Below are 23757 nucleotides of genomic sequence, written 5' to 3'. Positions count from 1 at the left end.
TTCTCAAGTTCCTGGAACACTGCATGCCACTTGGAAGGAACTCAATAAATATTTGTCCAATAAATGAATCCTTTTTTGTAGTGGATTTTCTGCTTCCTTTCTCCAAGCTTATCCTTTTTTAAACCATAATTTTATTTATTTATTTATTTGGTTGCTCCGGGTCTTAGTTGTGGCATGCATGTGGGATCTAGTTCCCTGACCAGGGATCAAACCCAGGACCCCTGCATTGGGAGCTCGGAGTCTTATCCACAGGGAAGTCCCTAACCTTTCTTTTTATCCAACTTGTTTTCCTTCCATCCATACTGTTCTTCATGTTCATGTACTAGTTTTTTCTTTTCCTTTTTTTTTTTGACTGGGTGGGGGGGTATTTTAATTACAGAAATGGGATCATATAATACCCATCACTCAGTCAGCAGATTTTCTCACCTAACAATACTAGGACAATAGATACTGATGTTACAAATCTTTTTAATGCTTGCATAATGTTCCAGCATATGAGGTAAGTACACTACTTTCATTCATGTTTGTCACTATTTTTCCACTCCCTTCACTTTGGACCACCCCATCCCTGGTCTCCCCCATTTTTCCTTCTACCTAGTACCATTTACCCATTCATCCTGTACCCAACAGTCCCGAACATAGTGATCACTCAGTAAAGTGTTTGTTGCACACCTGGTCTGTTTCTGGCAGCGATTAGCTGTGTGCATTGTTTGAGCGAGAGCGACTGAAGGGACAGAAGAAGGCACGACTGAAGAAATTAAAAGCTGAAGTGAGCCGCCTCTGAGGCCTTTGGTCTCTCCCTGAAGCAGCGTGGGCTTCGGAGGGGCAGGGCGGGCTTAGGGGACCGAGAGGACCGGGTTGGCAGCTCTTGGACGGAAGGGTGGCCCTGGGGTGTCAAGGGCGGCCGTGGGGTGTCAAGGGCCTGTGCAGCAGAGCGGGATAGGTTGGGGGTGGACCTGGGCGGGGCTTGGAGGGGCGAGGCCAGCCAGGGGGCGGGGCGGGCAGAGAGCGCAGACTCAAATGCGGGCGGACAACTGGGCTTTCCAGTCCGACAACAGCGCTTCGAGAGCCATGGAGCGCACCGGTGGGCGGCTCGCTTGCTCGACCGTGGGGCTGTGGCTGGGGTTGTTGCTGCTGTGCAGCTGGGGGTTCCCTGGGAGCGCCGAGCCACGGGCCCCGCCGGAGAATATCGGTAGGCGAGAAGGAGGCGGCGCGCGGCGGGGGCGGTGGGAGCGCGCCCCACGCCGGGCGGCCGCTGCCTGATGCTCCAGGCCGGGCACCCGCGACTCCCGCCGGGCTGCGCAGAACGAGCTCCTTGCGCAAGTGGAGCTCTTCCCGGTTCGCACCGTAGGACTGCTTTACGTGCCCCACGGACCGCTCTTTCCCGGGCGTGGAGACTTGCCCACTTGAGCAATGGGCCGTGGAGGGGGGCGACCCGGGCTGGCGGGCGGGCGCCAGGCCTCCCTGCAGCCCCTGAGTCGGAGGCCTTGGGCTCCGGGGAGGCTGAGGCCCCTCCCGCGGCCTTCCCTTGCTGCACTTGTTGGGAGATCGGTCTTCTGGCTGGTCCGGGAGCGACGGGCCAATTCCGCTCTGCAGATGAGAGGCGCACGCGGGCACAGCACACCAAGCAGCGCAGATAAGCTGACCGCGCTGGCCGCGTCTGCTTCCAGTGATGGGCTGGGGCGCCCTTCCCCCGTCCGCTTTGCTGAAGTCGGCCGGCTGGCACAGTCCCCTGGCTTGCACAAGTTCTCTGCCTAGGACGACTACACAGCCGAAACAGTCACTCTTTTAGTTTGAGTCGTTTTGGTTGTTTTCCCCCTGTTTATTATGTTTTGTTTTGTTTTTTTTAATTCCCCTTTAAGCCGTGTCCTTTGGAATCATTAACCTGTTTACATTAACGAGACGGAACAAATCAAGGCAAAAATGGCGGCCACTTTATTTGAAATGCGTCCTGAAAGGCCCCGCCTCCTCTGTTCCTTTGCATTGGGCACAAAGAAGGGTGTGCGGCGGTCCACTTGGTTCTTCCGCAACGAACTGTGAGAATCTTGGGCCATCTGGCAAAAAAAAAAAAAAAGTGTAACTACCACTTTTGTCTGGGGGCAGTGTCTGGCCAGATTCATAATTCTATCTTCACTGCAGCTGTCACTTGGCTTCCCTAAATTGTTGATAACAGGCTTCAGCAACGTCTGTTGTTGATTTACGGCCTTTCAAAAACAAAGCAAACCTACAAAGCTGGTAAGAGGGAAAAAAACCTGTTCCTTTTTTTCCCCCCATAGCGATTATTGGAGCTGGCATTGGTGGCACTTCAGCAGCCTATTATCTGCGGCAGAAATTTGGGAACGATGTGAAGATTGACGTGTTTGAAAAAGGAGAGGTGGGGGGCCGTCTGGCCACCGTGACTATGCAGGGGCAAGAATATGAGTCAGGAGGTTCCGTCATCCATCCTTTAAATCTGCACATGAAGCGTTTTGTCAAGGACCTGGGTATGTAATTTGGTCTTAGAGCCAAGCAGACTTCAATATGCATGGATATTGTTGTCAGATAGGGAACTGAAACTTTCCTGCCTTGTTAATCATCTTTTACAGTGAAGCTGGTAAAACTGCTTTCCTCACTTTCCTGCTAGCAGTTGGTACTGCCTCAGGAGCTGCTCTGCTGTAATGGGACACTAGTTATCTGTATCTTCAGTTATCTGGAATTACAGCCATGGGGCACAGGGTGGGGATGGTTGCTGCTGTGGGTTCTCAAACCTCTGGGTTCGTGTTAAAGAATCAAAGAATGGTTTGAGTTAGCAGAAACCCTAGCGTGCTCATTTTACAGCTGGGGAAATGAGGCCCAGAGACTTGAGGTGTCTGGCTTAAGGTCACTCATACAGCTGTAGGTGCAAACATGTGCCTAGAACTTGGGACATCGGACTGCTTGCCTACCAGCAGAGGCACTGGACAGGTGTGGGGGAAGCGTGGCCAGCCTCTGCAGGCGGTTTCCTCAGGGAATATTGTGTAATTTTGGCCTTCTTCCAGTTATCAGAAATAATCCAGTTATGCAAAATAGGATTTGCACAGGAATGGGGCTGACTTCTTTTCCTTAGCTGCTTGCCACATCTCCGGTGGACGCCTCCTGGGCCTCTTTCCTCCGTGAGGGCGAGTGTATGCCAGGAGCCATTTATGCTGCCAAGAGTCATGTCTGACATTTCTGTTTTTAAGTTGAATTCAGCTCATCCTTTGGTTTTTTTTCTTTTGACTTTTTAGTCTTTTTAGACTAACTATAGCCAGTCTCATTTTGATATATCTGCATGATCATCCAACCCATCTTTCAGGGAATCCGCTTTTGGAAAGTGTGGTGTCTAGTGTATCACCCACTGTTCTAAAGATAGAGCTCCTTTAACATGTCTCCTGCGAACTGGGGGAAGCCCGGATTCACTCACTTCAGAACGTCCCCGATAGCTTCAGATTATCTTCTCTCATTTGAGCAGTACAGAAACCACTGACTTAGCTACCTTTCTTTGTTTTTACAGGTCTCTCTGCTGTTCAGAGCCCTAGTGGCCTAGTGGGGGTGTATAACGGAGAGACTCTGGTATATGAGGAGAGCAGCTGGTTTATAATAAACATGATTAAACTAATTTGGCACTATGGATTTCAGTCCCTCCGAATGCACATGTGGGTAGAGGATATATTAGACAAGTTTATGAGGTAATTTCTTCTCTTCCATTTAACCTAAGACTTATTAGATGATCTGTAGGAATTATAGTTTCTTGGAACAGTTCTCTACCTAACTGCAGCCTGTTTTTAAGATCGTTAGGCAAAATGTTTTGTATACAATACGCAGACCATTTATCCACTTTGAAGCTGAAAGGGTAGTTTATTTTTGCTTCTGAAAACATATTTTGCAAATGCTTATTTAATGTTACCAGACACTTTAAAATGCTCTACAAATATTAACTCCTTGAAGTCTCGTGACAGCTCTCTGAGGTAAGTACTGTTATTAGCTTCTTTTCACAGGTGTGAAAGGTGGAAGCTTAGAAAGGTTTCAAGTGTGCAAGTCCACCCGCCTAGTAACTGGTGGAGCTGGAGTTCTTACCCAGGCAGTCTGGCTCCAGAGTCCTCTCTCTTAATCTCGGAACTGTTTTAGTGTTGTGTGTAGATGAATGAGCTGATGTGTACAAGAGCTTGTAGAAAGGATCAGAAAACTTAAATGAGCTTTATTTAACTGTGATGTGATGTTTCAGTCAGCCAGCAGCCTGAAATATCAGTTCTGAGACCCAGGAATTTAAATTAGGATATTAAATTCCCACACTGTCTTGTGTAGTGAGAATACAGGTGCCTCTTTTCCTTCTCTATGTTTTTCTGTATTTTCAAAAATTTCTTTGTGTATGAATATGCATTGCTTTGGTAAGTAGGAAAAATAACATAAGATAACCAGTCTACCTTTGAAAGATACAACCTATTTTTTTTTTTAAGGTCATTGGCATGTGCTAATTTTTATGCCGGTTTACAGTTTTAGGTCCTGGAGAAACTCAGCTTGTAAATGCTAATAATGTTTCATTACTGTGCCTGTGCCAACGGAATAAAATAATTGTTAAAAAGGTAAAATTAGGGACTTCCCCTGGTGGTGCAGTGGATGAGAATCCTCCTGCCAACGCAGGGGACCCAGGATCGATCCCTGGTCGGGGAAGATCCCACATGCTGCGGAGCAACTAAGCCTGTGCGCCACAACTGCTGAGCCTGTGCTCTAGAGCCTGCGAGCCACTACTACTGAGCCCATGCGCCCTAGAGCCTGTGCGCTGCAACTACCAAAACCCATGTTCTCTAGGGCCTGCGTGCCACAACTACTGAGCCTGCATGCTGCAACTGCTGAAGCCCACGTGCCTAGAGCCCATGCTCCGCAACAAGAGAAGCCATTGCAAGGAGAAGCCTGCGCACCGCAATAAAGAGTAGCCCCCACTCGCCACAACTAGAGAGAGCCTGCATGCAGCAATGAAGACGCAATGCAGCCAAAAAAAATAAATAAAATTAAATCTGTCAAAAAAAAAAAAAGGTAAAATTACATGTCATATGACCAAGTATTGCCCAGCACAAATGTAAGAGGTGAATAGGATAAATGTACTCTAGTTTGTGTAACTTACAGTAGTTAGGGATTTCCTTCTTTCTAAACATCATTCTGAGGTCAATTTCTTGAACTCCTTTCCAGCGGGTACGTTAAGTTCAGCTATAGTGCAGGTTGTTTTAAAGTAGTCATTCATTCCTTTGTTCATTCACCAAATATTGAGTACTTATTATGTGCCAGGCAGTATTCTAGGTTCTAAAGATGTTAGAACCCAGAACATGTCCCTGCCCTCAAAGAATACATATTCTAGTAGAGAGACAAGCAGTTTACTAGGAAAATATATAGAATTTGTATAGAGACAGCCAGTCACTTTTTTTTTTTAATTTTTAATTTTTTGGCTACGTTGGGTCTTCGTTGCTGCGTGTGGGCTTTCTCTAGTTGCAGTGAGCGGGGGCTACTCTTCCTTGCGGTGCGCGGGTTTCTCATTGTGGTGGCTTCTCGTTGCAGAGCACAGGTTCTAGGCACGCGGGCTTCAGTAGTTGCAGCATGCAGGTTCAGTAGTTGCGGCATGCGGGCCCTAGAGCGCAGGCTCAGTAGTTGTGGTGCATGGGTTTAGTTGTTCCGCAGCATGTGGGATCTTCCCGGACCAGGGATTGAACCCTTGTCCCCTGCATTACAGCCAGTCACTTTTTTTTTTTTTTTTTTTTGTGGTACGCGGGCCTCTCACTGTTGTGGCCTCTCCTGTTGTGGAGCACAGGCTCCGGACGCACAGGCTCAGCGGCCATGGCTCACGGGCCCAGCTGCTCCGCGGCACGTGGGATCTTCCTGGACCGGGGCACGAACCGATGTCCCCTGCATCGGCAGGCGGACTCTCAACCACTGCGCCACCAGGGAAGCCCTACAGCCAGTCACTTTTTAAAGAAAGGGGGCATATTGCTGCATCCTCAGCAGGAAAATCAAGTTCACATGGCATCAGATACAGCCTTGCCTGTGTGTATCAGTTTTCTTGACATGTAGAGAATTGCCCTTTGAGAAATTAAGAAATCACTTTTCAGGTGAATTCAGGGTATTACAGAACTGTGAAAAAGACCCAGTGAGGGGATACATAAATTATACTATTTTTAAAAAGTTTATTTTATTGAAGTATAGTTGATTTACAATGTGTTAATTTCTGCTGTACAGTGAAGTGATTCAGTTATACATATATATACATTCTTTTTCATATTCTTTTCCGTTATGGTTTATCACAGGATATTGAATATAGTTCCCTGTAGATTATACTATTTTTGATTTTAGAAAACAATTCCCAAACTTTATGGAATTACTGCCCCCCTCCAGTGTATCTTTGATACTTGATTATAGAGCACTGACCTTTATGTTGTTTAAAAGGCCATCCATCATACATTACTGTTTCTTTCAATAAATCAAGAGCATGCAGATCTTATTTTGATAATTTTGTCATACCCTATGAGACAGTTGGAGAAAGGGCAGGCATTGAGCCAGCATGTGCCAGTTGCTAAAGTAGTGAAATACTGCTGGACTTGTGAAATAGCTACTAGCTGCATGTTTTCTCTTCCCTGGGAGTCTCCTCCACTGCTCCAGCAGGGAGTCTTGACTCAGTTCCAGTGCTGTAGTCAGTCTACTTTCTGTTTAATGTTGTACCAGTTATTAAATATTTGTAATATCACTCATGTTACAAAAACCAGGATTGGGAGCCACAGAGGTTGCCAAAGAGGAATCTGGAACAGTGAAATCCCCAACATTTCAGTAAAGTAGTTATTAATCCTGGCTGTACATTATATTCACATGGGATCTTTTTCTTCTTTGGCCATGCTGCGTAGCTTGCAGGATCTTAGTTCCCAACTAGGGATGCAACCTGGCCCCCGTCAGTGGAAGTGCGGAGTCCTAACCACTGGACCACCAGGGAATTCCCAACATGGAGATGTTTTAAAAATAAGAATGATGTGGGACTTCCCTGGTGGCAGAGTGGTTAAGAATCTGCCAATGCAGGGGACACAGGTTCAGTCCCTGGTCCGGGAAGATCCCACATGCTGCGGAGCAACTAAGCCCGTGCGCCACAACCACTGAGCCTGCGCTCTAGAGCCCGCAGGCCACAACTACTGAGCCCGTGCACCGCAAATGCTGAAGCCCGCACGCTCTAGGGCCTGTGTGCCGCAGCTGCTGAGCCCGTGTGCTGCAACTACTGAAGCCTGCACGCCTAGAGCCTGTGCTCCACAACAAGAGAAGCCACCACAATGAGAAGCCCGTGCACTGCCATAAAGAGTAGCACCCGCTCGCCACAACTAGAGAAAGCCCTCGCATAGCAATGAAGACTGAACACAGCAAAAAATAAATTAAAAAAAAAAAGAATGCTGTGCTCTACTCCTAGACAATTTTTATTTCATTGGTTTGTAGTAGGCATCTGGGCATTGGTGTGTTCACCTCAAGTGAATCTTGCCTATAATCAGGGTTGAGAACCACTAGATTAAAATGCGTAATTGGAGAATATTCTTGAGTTTTTTCTTTCTTTGAATGGTGTAAGAAACCTAAAGTCCTTGGTCAACATATTGTCTCACTTTTTTGGATATATATGACAGATCCAGTTGGCTCCTTTTTAAAGTGGCTTGTGTGATCATCTGTAGAAGTTTTTGGGAGATTTGTTGACCAGCTTTGGGGAGGTACATTGTCATTTTTGTGCTTCCATTTCAGAGTGTGCACAGTGTGAGCAAAAGCCCATGTAACAGTAGTAAACCATGATACTTGAAAGAGGGTTCAAGCTTGTGGTAGGCAACGCCCCACACCCCTGGGAGTATGCATCTTTCTTTGCTGTTGAAGGTATTTGGGTGGAGATCCTGCTGCCCTTGATATCCACACTTGCCAAGTCAATTTCCAGTTCTGAGCATTTATTTATGCAGTTTTTCTGGTTGGATGCCATTCTTTATTCCAGAATTCATGTCTTATCTCACCCCTTTCCTAATACTCTAGTCACCATTCATCTCTCTTTTCGAACATCTCTTAAGTATTGTATGGTGCACACCACACACACACTTGTGTTGTTCTGTAGTATGCATGGTAGCCAGAACGTCATAGATATTCAGTCACATATTTGTTTAATTGAATCCTGTGGTCCACAAAATGGCTTCCCGTTGAGATATCTTGGCTTATAGGCTGGGTTCAAGCTCATTCTTGTCTCTAGCACTTAGTGCATTTCTGGGGATATGTTAGATCCTTAACACTTCTTGATCTGAGACTGATAGAACTCATAGTGAAAGGCTTTATAAACACCCTTTTTATTCCTCAAAGGAAAAAAGTTACACCTAAAGTCATTTTTTATTCTTTTCGTTTTCTTATTTCCCAAATCCAGTCTATCTTGAATCCTATCAGTCTTTAAAATATATTCAGAATTTCACCACTTCTCACCACCACCAGTGCTACTGCTTTGATCCAAACCACCATTATCTCTTGTCTGGTGGCATGTGGGATCTTAGTTCCCCAATGAAGGATCAAACCCGTATCCCCAGCATTGTAAGCACAGAGTGTTAACCGCTAGACCACCAGGGAAGTCCTGTCTGGATTGTTGGAATAGCCTCATGTGGTGGGCTAAATAATGCCTGCCTCCCTCTGCAAGATGTCTACATTCTAATCCCTGGAACCTGTGAATGTGTTACCTTACGTGGTAAAAGGGACTTTAGATTAAGGATCTTGAAAAGGGGAGATAGTTCTTAATTATTTAGGTGGGCCCAATGTAATCACAAGAGTTTTTATAAGAGGGAGGCAGGAGAATCAGAATGAGTATTGGATGTGATGATGGAAGAAAGAAGTTGGAGTGATGCTTGGAGGGGCCATGAGCCAAGGTGGCTTATAGAAACTGAAAAAGGCAAGAAAATGGTTTCTTCCCTCAGAGCTTCTAGAAGGAACCAGCCTTGCTGACACCTTGACTTTAGCCCAGTGAGATTGACTTTGGATTTCTAACCTGCAGAACCATAAGATAATAAGTTTGTATTGTTTTAAGCCACTGAGTTTGTGATAATTTGTTACTGCAGAAATAGGAAACTAATTCACCTCCTAACTCATCTCCCAGCTTTTGCCCTTGTGCCATCGCAATCCGTTTTCAGCATCGCAGCCAAAGTAGTTTTCTAAAAATCTAAGCGTCATCACATTACTCCTCTGCTGAGAAACTTTCAGTGGCTTTTGCAGAGTTACAGCCAAAATCTGTGCCATGGCTTGGAAGACCTGATAGGATGTAGATAATCCCATTCATCATTTTTAAATTTCCTGTTTGTTCTGGGCAGAGTTGTGTGTCCTCCCCACCCCCAAACTTATATGGTAAAGTCATAACCTCCTGTACTTCAGAATGTGACTGTATTTGCAGATAGGGTTGTAATGAAGTAATTAAGTTAAAATTAAACCGTTAGGCTGGGCCCTATCCAATTTGACTGTTGTCCTTATAAGAAGAGTAGATTAGAACACACAGAAGAGGCACCAGGGATGTGCACAGACAGAGGAAAGACCATGTGAGGACACAGCAAGAAGGTGGCCACCTGCAAGCCAAGGAGACAGGCCTCAGAAGAAACCAAACCTGCCAACACCGTGATCTTGGACTTGGAGCCTCCAAACCTGTTGGAAATAAATTTCTGTTGTTTAAGCCAGCCAGCCTGTGATACTTTGTAACGGCAGCCATAGTGAACTAATATACAGTTGGTATTCTGCGTACTCGTTCACCCATTGTTGAGAGTGGGATATTGGAGTATCCGGCTATTATTGTTGAACTGTCTGTCTCTCCCTTCAGTTCTGTCAGTGTTGCTTCATGTGTTTTGGAGCTCTGTTGTTAAGTGCATATATGTCTATAATTGTTATGTCTTCCTGATGGAGTAACCCTTTTATCATTATAAAATGTCCTCCTTTGTGTCTAGTAAACAATTTTTGTCTTAAGTCTATTTTCTCTGATATTAATGTAGCCACTCCTGCTCTCTTTTCATTACTGTTTGCATGGTATATCTTTTCCCACCTTTTTACTTACAACCTATTTGTGTCTTTGAATCTAAAGTGTATTTCTTGTAGACAAGATAAGTTGGATTATTTTTTTTTTTTAAATCCAGTCTGCCAATCTCTGTGTTGTGATTGGAGAGTATAGTCCATTTATGTTTAATTACTGTTGATATTTGCTTTTTATATGTCTTTTTTCTTTTTGGCTGCACCACATGGCATGTGGGATCTTAGTTCCCCACCAGGGATTGAACCTGTGCCCCCTGCATTGGAAGGCGGAGTCTTAACCACTGGACTGCTGGGGAAGTCCCTCTGTTTGTCTTATATCATTTTTGTTCCTCTGTTTCTTCATTACTCCTGTCTTTTTTTTTAACCCATTTATCTTTTGATGGATATTTGGGTTGCTTCCACCCCTTGGCTATTGTGAATAATGCTGCAGTAAACGTGGGTGTTCAATTATCTCTTTGATCCTGCTTTCAGTTTTTTTGGATATATACCTAGAAGTGAGATTGCTGTATCTTTTGGTAATTCTACTTTTAATTTTTTGAGGAAACACCATACTGTTTTCCATAGTAGCTGCACCATTTCACGTTCCCTTCAACAATGCACAAGGGTTCTAATTTCTCTACACCCTTGCCAGCACTTGTTATTTTCTGTTTTTTAGATAGTGGCCATCCTAATGGGTGTGAGATGATAATCTCTTTGTGGTTTTGATTTGCATTTCTCTAATGATTAGTGATGTTGAGCATCTTTTTTTTTTTTTTTTTTTGCAAATTTATTTATTTATTTTTGGCTGTGTTGGGTCTTCATTGCTGTGTGCGGGGGCTACTCTTTGTTGCAGTGTGCGGGCTTCTCATTGCGGTTGCGGAGCATGGGCTCTAGGCACGTGGGCTTCAGTAGTTGTGGCTTGTGGGCTCTAGAGCGCAGGCTCAGTAGTTGTGGTGCATGGGCGCAGTTCCTCCGCGGCATGTGGAATCCTCCCGGACCAGGGCTCAAACCCGTGTCCTCTGCATTGGCAGGCGGATTCCTAACCACTCTGCCATCAGGGAAGTCCCTCTTGAGCATCTTTTCCTATGCTTGTTGGCCATTTGTATGTCTTCTTTGGAGAAATATCTATTTAAATTGTTTGCCCATTTTTTAATTGGATTTTTGTTGTTGTTGCTGAGTTGTAAGAGTTCTTTATATATTCTAGATGTTAAACCCTTATCAGATACATGGTTTGCAAATATTTTCTCCCGTTTTGTAGGTTGCCTGTTCACTCTGTTGATTGTTTCTTTCACTGCACAGATGGTTTTAAGTTTGATGTAGTCCCATTTATCTTTTTGCTTTCGTTGCCTGTGCTTTTGTTGCCATATCCAGGTAGTCATCGCCAAATCCAATGTCATGAAGCTTTCTCCCTATGTTTTCTTCCAGGAGTTCTATAGTTTCAGGTCTTATGTTTTTGTCTTTAATCCATTTGGAATTAATTTTTGTATATCATCTAAGGTAAGGGTCCAGTTTCATTTTTTTGCACGTGGATATCCAGTTTCCCAGCCCCATTTGTTGGAGATACTATTCTTTACCCCATTGTGTAGCCTGGGCACCTTTGATGAACATTTGATGATATACATGAGAATTTATTTCTGGATTCTCTGTTTTGTTCCAGTGATCTGTATGTCTGTTTTTATGCTGGCACTAAACTGTTTTGATTACAGTAGCTTTGTATTATGCTTTGAAATTAGGAAGTGTGAGACCTCCAGCTTTGTTTTTCTTTCTTCATATTGTTTTGGCTATTTGGGATCTTTTGAAATTCCATGTGAATTTTAGGAATTTTTTCCAGTTCTGCAAAAAAAAAAAAAAAATGTCACTGGGATTTTGATAGGGATTGCACTGAATGTGTAGATCACTTTAGGTAATATGGACATTTTAACAATTTCAAGTCTTCCAATCCATGAACACAGGATGTCTTTAATGTCTTTCAGCAGTGTTTTGTAGTTTTCAGTGTACAAGTCTTTTTGTCTCATTGGTTAAGTTTACTCCTAAATATTTTATTCTTTTTGATGCTATTGTAATGGATTGTTTTCTTCATTTCCTTTTCGTATTGTTCATTGTTAGCATAGTGCCTTTAAAAAATATTGAGATATAATTGACATATGACGTTGTGTAAGTTTAAGGTGTACAACATGTTGATTTGATACATTTATAATATGTATTACATTATGATTACCACCATAGCTAAACACCTCTGTCACATAATTATTATTTCTTTTATGCGGCAAGAACAGTTAAGACCTAGTCTCTTAGAAACTTGGAAGTATATAAAATAGTATTGCTGGCTATCATCATTATGCTGTGCATTAGATCTCCAGAATTTATTCATCCTCTAGGTGCTGCCTTCTTTTGTTTTAGAGAGTGTACCATTTTAATTCTCTTGCTGCTTCTTTCAGAATACATATTTTTGTTATTGTGTTAGTAGTTTCCCTGGGGATTACAGTTACTATCTTAACATAATGTTAATTGCTTAAAACAATGTTAATTAATACCAACTTAACTTCAAAAGTACACAAAACCTTTACTCCAATATAGCTTTGTTACCTCACCATACTTTGTGCTATTGTCATACAAATTATGTCTTTATGTTCTATAAGCTTATTAGTTTTATAATTATTGCTTTATGCAGTTTTAAAAAAGTCAGATAAGGGGAAAGAATTTCAAGCATATACAGTGGTCCCTTGGTATGCATGGGGGGGATTGGGTGCAGGACCACCCCACAGATACCAAAACCTGCAGATGCTCAGATCTCTTACAGTTGGCCCTCTGTATCTGTGAGTTCTGCATTTGTGGAAATGGAGTGCCAACTGTATATTTATTAGAAAAAATTTGTGTATAAGTGGACCCATACAGTTCAAATCTGTGTTGTTTAAGGGTAAACTGTATATCTTTATACTGTCTTTTTTTTTTTTTGTGGTACGCGGGCCTCCCACTGTTGTGGCCTCTCCCGCTGCGGAGCACAGGCTCCGGATGCGCAGGCTCAGCGGCCGTGGCTCACCGGCCCAGCCGCTCCGCGGCATGTGGGATCCTCCCGGACCGCGGCACGAACCCATGTCCCCTGCATCGGCAGGCGGACTCTCAACCACTGCGCCACCAGGGAAGCCCCTATACTGTCTTTTATATTTACGTATTTAATTACCTTTACCCATTCTTCATGTGGATTTGAGTTTCTGTCTGGTGCTATCTCAGCCGGAAGGGCAACTTTTAGTATTTCTTGTAGGGAAGGTTTGCTAGTGTTAAATTATCTGTTTTTGTTTACCTGGGATTATATTAATTTCTCTTTATTTTTGAAGGATAGATTTGCTGGATATAGAACTCTTGGTTGATAGTCTTCTTTTCCCCCAGCATTTTCAATATGTCATCCCACTATCTTCTGGACATCATGGCTTCTGAAGAGAAGTCAGCTCCTAATCTTACCGAGGATCATTTTTGCTGGATGAGTTGCTTTTCTCTTGCTGCTTTCAAGATTTTCTCTTTATTTATCCACAGTTTAACCATTATGTGTTTAGGTGTAGATTTTTTTGAGTTTATCCTTTTTGGATTTGTTGAGCTCCTTGGATGTATAGATTAATGTCCTCCATCAAATTTGGGAAATTTTTGACCATTATTTCTTCATAAATTTTTTGTCTGTTTCTTTTTTCTCCTCTCCTTCTAGGATTCCATTATGTGTATCTTGGTATGCTTTTTGTTGTCTCACAGGCTCCGAGGCTCTGATCATTTTCTTAACTCTTGATTCTTTCTGTCCCTGATTGTATAATCTCAACTGACCTTATCTTTTTTGTGTGTGTGTGTGATACACGGGCCTCTCACTGTTGTGGCCTCTCCCGTTGCAGAGCACAGGCTCCGGACGTGCAGGCTCAGCGGCCATGGCTCACGGGCCCAGCCACTCCACGGCATGTGGGGTCTTCCCAGACCGTGGCACGAACCCATGTCCCCTGCATCAGCAGGCGGACCCTCAACCACTGCGCCACCAGGGAAGCCCTCAACTGACCTTATCTTTAAATTCACTGATTCTTCTGCTGTTTCAAATCTGCTGTTGAGCCCCTCTAGGGAATTTTAATTTCAGACTATACTTTCCAACTCCAGAATTAAAAATTTTTTCTATAATTGCTTTATTAACAGTCTATTTGTTCTAATCAACATTGTTTTCATACTTGTTCTAGTTCTTTAGATATGGATTCCTTTAGTTCTTTGAACATATTTATAATATCTGATTTAAAGTCTTTGTCTATGGGACTTTCCTGGTGGTCCAGTGGTTAAGACTGTGCTTCCAATGCAGGGGGCGTGGGTTCGGTCCCTGGTTGGCGAACTAAGATCCCATGTGCCGTGTAGCGAGGCCTACTAGTCTTTGTCTGGTAGGTCCAATGTCTGGGTTTTCTCCGGGAAAGTTTCTGTTGACTCCTTCCTCCCCCCCACCCCACCCCATGTATGGGCCATACTTTCATGTTTCTCTGAGTATGTCGTGATTTTTGTTGAAAACTGGACATTGAAAATAATATTAAATGGCAGCTCTGGAAATCACAATTTCCCTCACCCCAGGTTTGTTGTTGTTTGTTTGTTTAGTGACTTTCTGGGACCGATTCTGTGAAGTCTGTATTCTTTGCCATGTATGGCTACTCAAGTGTGTGTGTTGGGATATGTTTGCAATGCTCTGGAGGGTGGTTTACAACTCTACTTTAGCCTTTACTTCTGGCTTGCTCAAAGCCTCAAGGTCAGCCGGAGGTGACAGATTAGGGCCTTGTCAGGTCTTTCCTGGGCATGTGACAGCCTTGTACATGGACATGAGCTTCTAGGTCCCCAGGAATGAATTGGAGTTTTTCAATCTTTTGTTAAGCCTCTTATTAGCCCCAGTTGGCATCACAGCCTCAGGCAGCTGAATTGCCGCTGATGTTTTTGACAGATGCACTCAGGATGGGCTGTTTGTACAGAGCGAGCTCTGAGTCAGGTCAAAAAAGACAAGCCCTAACCTAAAAAATACAACAAACTAGTGAAAATAACAAAAAGAAACAGACTCACAGATACAGAGAACAAACTAATGGTTACCAGTGGCAGGGGGGAATACAGGGGTGGGGGCTGGGAGGTACAAACTATTGGGTGTAAGATAGGCTACAGGATGTATTGTGCAACTTGGGGAATATAGCCAATATTGTGTAATAACTGTAAATGGAGTATATCCTTTAAAAATTGTATTTAAAAAAACAAAAGGACAATCCCTGAGGATAGAGCTTTTGAGTGAGTTGCCAGATAGGGCAAAAGTGGCACTTCTCTGGGAATGGGAATTTTGGGATGCTCCAAGCCTGTTTTATCCCCTCCTGTGGCTGCCAGCTTGCTGGTTTCACAGGGATTGTAATTGCAAGGCTGCTGATTTTGAAGGCTACCTTGTTGCTAGCAAGAGGGGAATGGGAATAGGGGAAGTTAAAATACCACAAGGCTCACTTGTTCTTACAGACATTCAGCCATTTTCCTTGAATAAATTCTCCTGGGATTTTGTTTATTTCCAGAGTTTTGAAAAAGTTGATGTTGACAATATTTGTCGGTGTTCTCATTGCTTTTATGTAGGGGCAGATTTTTTAAGGTCCTTACTCAATTATTGTAGAAGTGCTTCATCCCACCTTCCCTACTTTTTTCTGTCTGTGCCTCTACCTGTTCTCCTGGATCTCTCTGCTTCAGCTGCAATACCAGGCATGCTGCTGTCATAAGGCCTTTGCACTGCTCATACCTCTGTCTGAAATATTTCCCCCCACTCCCGTCCCTCCAAGGATTGTATCCTCACCTCCTTCGGGTGTTTGCTGACGGATCACCTTCTCAGTGAGGCTTTCCTTGACTACTTATTTTTTTGTATCATCTTATTTAGAGTTGCAACCCTGTCAGCTCCAAGCATTTCCAATCTATATTTTTTTTTAGTTTTAATTTTTAATTTATTTATTTTTGGCTGCATTGGGTGTTCGTTTCTGCATGCGGACTTTCTCTAGTTGAGGTGGTGGGGGCGGCTACTCTTCGTTGTGGTGCGTGGGCTTCTCATCGTGGTGGCGTCTCTTGTTGAGGCGCACGGGCTCTAGGCACGTGGGCTTCAGTAGTTGTGGCGCATGGGCTTAGTCGCTCCGTGGCATGTGGGATCTTCCCAGACCAGGGCTCGAACCTGTGTCCCATGCATTGGCAGGTGGATTCTTAACCACTGTGCCACCAGGGAAGCCCTCCAATCTTATTTTTGATTTACTTTTCTCCTTGATAATTATCATCCTCTAAACTGTCATATAATTTGCTTGCATTTCTTTATTTATTTTATTGCCTGTTTCCCCATCTAGAACAAAAGCTCCATTAGAGCAGGGACTTTTTTCTGTGTTGTACTGACTTCTGCATCCTTAGCACCTAGAACAGTGTCTGACTCAAAGTTGATGCTCCATAAATATTTGTTGAATGATTAAATGAATGAATGAGTGAATAAATGGGTAGGGGGTATACAAATGTAGTTTAAAAAGAAAAGAAGTTTGTGTAAGCAATCTGATTAGCAGAAACTACTAGTTACGTCTCACTTTTTAGTAAATAGGCATTCTTTTTTTCTTAAATTTATTTATTTCATTTATTTTTGGCCGTGTTGGGTCTTCGTTGCTGTGTGCGGGCTTTTCTCTAGTTGCGGCGAGTGGGGGCTTCTCTTGTTGCGGAGCACAGGCTCTAGGTGCGCTGGCTTCAGTAGTTGTGGCTCGCGGGCTCTGGAGCGCAGGCTCAGTAGTTGTGGCGCAGGGACTTAGTTGCTCCGCGGCATGTGGGATCTTCCCAGACCAGGGCTGGAACCCGTGTCGCCTGCATTGGCAGGCGGATTCTCAACCACTGCACCACCAGGGAAGCCCGTAAATAGGCATTCTAATGCAGGGGTCTCTAACCCCTGGGCCTCGGACCTGTTAGGAACCGGGCCAAACAGCAGGAGGTGAGCGGGGCGGGGGTGGGGGGGTGGGGGTGGGCTGGGCAAGCGAGCGAAGCTTCATCCGCCGCTCCCCATCGCTCGCATTACCGCCTGAACCATCACCCCCGCCCCGTCCGTGGAAAAATTGTCTTCCATGGCACTGGTCCCTGGTGCCGAAAAAGTTGGGGACCGCTGTAATGCAACTAGTATTGTAAAGCAGTTACAGTGCTCAGTGTTTATACGGTATATATATATTGTCTCATGTCACCCTCTATGAGGCCTTTACTTAGGAGGTTTGTTTGAGCGGGGTTGGGGCTCTGGCGGGAGGAGGCAGGGAATAATTTTTTTATCACATCATACTTAAGTTATTTAATTGGCTACTATTTTGTCATGCTGACCATTACAAAAGATTGCTCTTCATTTGATGAGGTATTCAGTGTATTATTTTTCTGAAGAACTCAGCGTTCTCATCTTACTTTCTCCAACTTCCTAGGGACTACAAGCCAAACAGTATGGGCTGGAAGGAGTTATTTTAATTTCTCAGTTTTGGCACAGAGAATTTTTCCACAAAAATATATTCAACATTTTGTATACTACACCGTTAGACAGTAGGTAATGTTGAAATGGATATGACATTATCTCTGCTCTTTAAAAAAATTACAGATTATTTTGAGAGAAGAAATTTGATGTAAAAACTCTTCTGTGATCACTGGTAGAGGTCTTTCCTTGGCACTTCTTTCTTCCTTGGCTTCATACACTTATCTGTGCGTATACCTGAGTACCTGTTCCTAGCTGTAAGTTCCTTGAGAGAAAGAAACCACGTCTTCCTCATTTTTGTATCACTTGCACCCTGAAAAAATATGTATTGACTTATTGCATGAACTAATTTATGTGAACATTTTTTCACGTCTCTAAAGTGCAGAGAATGTCAGGTGATAGTTCCTAAAAATTAAATAATTCGAAGTAGTATCTAAGTGCGGAGCATGAGTGCTAAGTTTTATGGGACTTTTGGAGGTGATGACATCACTGTGGCCTGGGAAGTTGGGTAAGACTTTGCAAAGGGTTTGGGATTCAGGCCCTGAAGGAAAGTGTAGCTAGTTGTTGTATGATTAGGGATGGGAAGTGTATTCCAGATGGAGGGAAGAGGCAGTGCAGTGTTTGGGAGCAATACTCAGAGCATATTTGAGAGCAGTGAATGAATGGGTCAGCTGTATTCAAGTGGAAGATTTGTGTGTGTGTGTGTGTGTGTGTGTGTGTGTGTGTGGTTGAAGGCAGAGGGGGATAGTGGTTCTTGAGCCTTCTACTTGCCATGTGACTTTTAGACAAGTTTTTTAACTTCTACTTTGCTTCTTTATCTGCAATTGAGCAAAGGAGTTAGTTAGACTTGATGAGTTTGGCTCTAAAAATCCATGATGTTTTTTTTTAATGTCAGAACTTTAGTAAGTAACAGTAATACGCAAGATGTTTTTTGAGTAAGTGGATGGATGACAAAATAAGGGTATTTTAGGACATCTGGGAGATTCATAAATGTTTCAAAGAAGAGAAACTAGAGGCAGGTAGATCAGTTATTCATTTTAGTTGTTTGAATATAAATCCTCACTTAAGATCAGGGAGATGAGAATGAAGTAACAGAAGAGATGTTAGAAAGATTGATAAGGTTTCCTTCTTAGGTGGGAGAAGCAGAGAGGAGAAGTGAAATGTTTAAATTTGAAACTAAGTGAACTGAGAATGACATGTAGGATGTTGGGAGTAACTTGTTATTTTTGGTTGTGGGAGGAGAGGGGATCAAGTCTAGTGGAAAGGTAAAGTTTAACTTTAGACATGTCTTAGTGTGCTCAAGATAAGATGAATAAGACATACCAAAAAAAAAAAAAAAAAAAAAAAAAAGACATACCTACTTCTTGAAAGGTGCTCCCAGTGACCATATTAATGCAGAAGAGTGTATATAAAGGACAGTGGACTTCCCCCAGAGGAGGCGGAGGGAGAGGGAGGCCAAGAACCTCTGGGATACCTGGGGCAGATGGTGACTGAGGTGCATCTCACAGGATAGGTAGGGACTCATCAGAAGGACACATGAAAGTCGCTTTGAGTCTTAGAATGCTATTTTCCTTTTTTATGTGTACCCTTCCCCCTGTCTTGTTTGGTGTTTAATGGCCATTTCTTTTCTGTTCAAAAGGATCTACCGCTACCAATCTCATGACTATGCCTTCAGTAGCGTAGAAAAGTTACTACATTCCCTAGGAGGGGACGACTACCTTGGATTATTTAACCGATCACTTCTTGAAACCTTGCAGAAAGCAGGCTTTTCTGAGAAGTTCCTCGATGAAATTATTACTCCTGTCATGAGGATCAATTATGGCCAAACCATGAACATCAATGGCTTTGTAGGTAAGTCAGGGCTTGGAATAGTTATGGACATTAGTTTACAGAGTGGTTTACCTGATGCTATGGTGGCTCCTTACTTTAGGCCATGTTTTGGAGAAGACTGCCTTTCTTTGTGAAACCTCAGACACAATAAAAATGTTGGCAAAACTGTGTATATGTAAATGTGCATTTCTATGGGAACAGAGTCTTTAGCTTTTATTAGTTGAATGCTTCTCCTCTGGGGGAGATTCTGCTCCCAGAGCCACTTGGCAATGTCTAAAGACATTTGGAGCAGGGCTTAGCTAATTGGGAAGGGAGAGTGGGTAGAGGGCCTCTTACAGAGTCAGAATTAAAACACATTTTCTTCCTACCGCTGACAGGGGCAGTGTCAATGTCCTGTACTGATCCTGGCCTTTGGGCAGTAAAAGGTGGCAATAAACTTGTTTGCTCACGGCTCCTTCAGGCTTCCAAAAGCAATCTTATATCTGGCTCAGTAATGTCCATAGAGGAGAAAACAAGGACCAAGCAGACAGGTAAACTTGAACTTCCATTTTACTGTTCCTAATTTTCCCTGCAGAAAATAACTGCTCGGGGAGAAAAACCTCTTTCTCCATCTCTCACTCAGTTCCAAATGATGGAACGGAATTTTAGTTTCCCGACCAGGGATCGAACCTGCGCCCCCTGCACTGGACGGCCAGGGAAGTGCCAAATGATGGAATTTTAAATTGGAGGTGTTGTATGTCATGTAGAAATATTCACAAATGTGCTCAAGTACAGCAGTATGACTCTTTGGATTTAAAATACAATTTCATCCTCAGAAGGAAAAATTTCATATTTTGTACTTATTGACAAGATTTTATTTCCATTCCAAGTAGAAAATTGGCCTCATTGCAATACAAATGCAAGGGATAATTATCTTAAGGGATAAAACTTGTTTAATTCCTTAGAATTATAGAGAAACTATTAAGAAGGTATAGAATTATTTTTAGAAGGTATAAAATATAGTATGTTAGAAACATTAAAAAAATGTATGCTTCCCTATTTCCTCTAGGAAATCCCACAAAGGTGTATGAAGCGGTCTACCAAACCGGATCTGAGACCCATTCAGCCTTCTATGACATCGTCCTGGTGGCCACTCCATTGAATCGAAAAATGTCCAATATAACTTTTCTCAACTTTGATCCTCCAATTGAGGAATTCCATCAATACTACGAACCTTTAGTGACAACTTTAATTAAGGGGCAGTTGAATTCAACTGTCTTTACCTCTAGAGCTTTAGATGAGTTTGATCTCGGTACAGTCTTAACCACTGATAATCCAGATTTGTTCATTAACAGCATTGGGTTTGTGTCTTCTGTAGAAGAAAGTAATAATAATCCTCAACCAAAAGCGGACAGGTCACACGTTTGGAAGATCTTTTCAGCAGGACCTCTTACTAAAGAACAAATTTTAAAGCTCTTTGTGTCCTATGATTATGCTGTGAAGCGGTCATGGCTTGCATACCCTCATTATACGCCTCCAGAGAAATGCCCTTCCATCATACTCCACGATCGACTTTATTACCTCAACGGCATGGAGGTTGCAGCAAGTGCCATGGAAATGAGTGCTGTTGCAGGCTACAATGCTGCTCTCCTCGCCTATCACCGCTGGAACGGGCACACACACATGATTGACCAAGAGGACTTATATGAGAAACTTAAAACTGAACTATGAAATACCACTATTTCTTTTTTTTCCGTCCTGGTTCCAAATGGAATCATCACTGCAAAAAAGAACACAGTCTGAGCAGAGACGATTTTGAAACAGATATTTTGCTGTTACCATTGTTTAACAAAAGTAATCCCAGTGAATCGTGAGATATACAAGGTTCTAATTAAGCATGAAGGCATAACTATTGCATCTCCAAAATATATTCTTTCTTTAATATCCATCAGCAGTGTTTCCCAGACTTCTCTGATCATAAGAATCATCTGGAGTTTGTTAAACGTACGGATTCTCTAGCTCCTCTGGAGATTCTGATTTAAGAGGTCTGGGGTGGGGCCCTGGATTTTGAACCAAACCTTAAAGCATTTTAAGTGGAGCACTTGAGGAAGACTTATCTTTCAGTTCGGGACTAGTTCATTTGTGCTTCGCAGCTGGATGTGATCTTCAGTCAGATACAACTACTATGGGAGCTGGTATCTTATGCCTGGCTTTAGTAATTTATATTTTTCAAAGTACATATGCCCATGCTTGAAGCCTTGACTTTCAGAATGTTCTTTTCATTGCTTCTGTCTCTATTTCATTAGGGGTGAAAATCAGAAGTCTTAGTTTAGTATAAATTTAAGATGTCATACAAAAATCTTAAGTAAAATGAGAAGTGCAGGCTACTGATTTAAGAAATTGGCCTTCTATTATCAAACCCTGACCTGAGGAGCTTTTAAAAATAGTGATGGAGCTCCACAACAGATTCTGATTTAGCTGATTGAGGACAGGACCTCAGCTTTTTGTAGCTTTTGAAAGTTCCTAACGTGCATCCTGGGTTGAGATTCACTGATGGTGGTGGTTTATGATGTTTCCCAAGGGTTTTTAGTGCCTTACGAGTCCCAAGAAACCCAATCCATTATCAGAGCGGGTCCATGTTGCAAAGAATGATTTCTCTCATTGAGAACTCTAGTAATCTTGATAGTAAGATGCAGTGACAGTCTCACCGCAGAGGCAACTTAGATTACTCCAGAGCAGTTGGCACTAGAGGAGGATATTCAGTAAGACACCTTGCTTGATCAGATCCAGTGTATGTTCAAACTGTTAAATGCTTCTAAAGGTACTGTAGCACTTTGGTTGAGAAATTGGTTGCTGAAATCTTTTGAGGCCCTGGTTCTGAGCCTCAGCTGTACATTGGAATCACCTGTAGGAGTGCTTCCTGAATGATTCTAATATGTAGCCAAACTTGAGAACCAGTTCTCCATCTGTACAAAGATCATGAGTGACTGTCCTTATAGTCACTGGGAGGACAGGACAAGTAAAAGCTTGTGAATTCTAAAAGTAACTGCAACCAAGTTAACATGTATTGTTTTTTTAAAAAAAAAGCCCTCCAGATTATAGCAAAAAAGAGAACACTGATTCTTAAAACAATTTCTTCTCTATTACAATTGTGAATAATATGCTGATAAAACTGCCAAGATATATTTGATGTAGAGGCAGGAATTAAATTTATAGTTTGTCAAAGGGTCAGCTTTTTACTATTTTTATTCTTAATAAGTATGTTGAGACATTCAGTTTTTCCTTTTGTGGTTTTAATGAAGAGAGTTATGTAGAGAGTGTAATACTATTATGTATATGCTAAAAGTGGGTGAATACTAGTGAGGTAATTTAATTTCTATCACTTATAGACTTGTTTTGCGATAGGACATATATGTACTTAGAACACCAATTTAAAAGGTTGCTGTTATATCAAACCCAACTCTGTTTTCCAACAAGGCATCTGAAGTTGTTTCCTCAAAGAGCAAAACAGGTTATCCGTATGTCAAGCATATTAGTATCAATGCAATTACAGCATTAAAAAAACTTTTTTTTCTTAATTGGAAGAAAAACCTATCAGGGCCTATTATTCCAGGAGGCCGCTCAAATCATCTTTTTACAGAAGAGACTGGTAAAAATTATGCAGGGGCTGAATGAAGGCCAAGTTCTGCTCCAGTGGTTCTCCAACTTGAGTGTGCATCGGAATCACCTGGAAGCCTTGTTAAAACATTGCTGGGCCTCACCCCAGAATTTGTTTCAGTAGGTTTGGAGTGGTATACAGAAGACTGCATTTCTGTTATGTTCCTAGGTGATGCTACTGGTCTAGGAACCACACTTAGAAAACCAGTTCAACAATTCAGCTCTACGTGGCTGCAAAAAACACAAGCTTGTTGACATTAGTGAAGAATTAAAAAGAGAATGGAAAAATAAAAATGTATTGGCCTTCGTTAGTTTGATCCCTCTCGCTATTCTTTTGCTGTAAACATTTCCTATAAATAGGAAATACCACTTTACATACACATAAGCCACCGTTTTATTATACTTTACAAGTACCTCACATACTCAGTGTACACCCCACTCTCCAGTTTTAAAGCAATTCATGATTTGTAGGCTTTTTACCAGATCACAAAAATAAGCATTTGCTTGATAGGTTTCTTAAAGTTAGGTTTATGATACAACCATCTGTAAAATATCTCTCATTTGAGTTTGTGAACCATAAAATTTATGAACTAGGTGAATATATCATGGGCAGTGTTATCACGATCTTCTCCACAAAGAACCACAGTGCACTGGAATGTTCTTCTCTGGAATTGTATTTCTACTCTTGTATTCAAAATTTCCCACGTATGTTCAAAATAAAACCATGATATCATGACTTCCTGTGTTTCACTTCTGTTGTACTATATGGTTGACCCTTCAACAATGTGGGGGGTAGG

The 23757-nt window shown here is 42.6% G+C and overlaps 1 protein-coding gene across 2 annotated transcripts; it reads left to right on the top strand.

Annotated features, from left to right (window-relative positions):
• The first annotated feature begins 1032 nt into the window (after positions 1-1032).
• PCYOX1 (prenylcysteine oxidase 1) lies at positions 1033-23696 on the top strand. 2 transcript variants are annotated; one of them, XM_022561221.2, is made up of 6 exons: positions 1034-1192; positions 2277-2483; positions 3512-3686; positions 19134-19345; positions 19702-19854; positions 20373-23696. In XM_022561221.2, the coding sequence occupies exons 1-6, from the start codon at positions 1072-1074 to the stop codon at positions 21032-21034; spliced, it is 1530 nt and encodes a 509-aa protein (XP_022416929.2). In that variant the 5' UTR covers positions 1034-1071; the 3' UTR covers positions 21035-23696. The 2 variants fall into 2 exon arrangements, with proteins under 2 accessions (XP_089779165.1, XP_022416929.2); XM_089923039.1 differs by lacking the exon at positions 19702-19854 and having other exon boundaries at positions 1033-1192.
• Positions 23697-23757: the final 61 nt, after the last annotated feature.

The sequence above is a fragment of the Delphinapterus leucas genome, chromosome 13 (assembly GCF_059928025.1).
Source record: "Delphinapterus leucas isolate spDelLeu-1000000601 "Yukka" chromosome 13, BTC_Dleu_Yukka2, whole genome shotgun sequence".
Classification (NCBI taxonomy): domain Eukaryota; kingdom Metazoa; phylum Chordata; class Mammalia; order Artiodactyla; family Monodontidae; genus Delphinapterus; species Delphinapterus leucas.
Note: the sequence above shows the minus strand (reverse complement) of the source record. Positions and strands in the feature narration are given on the sequence as shown.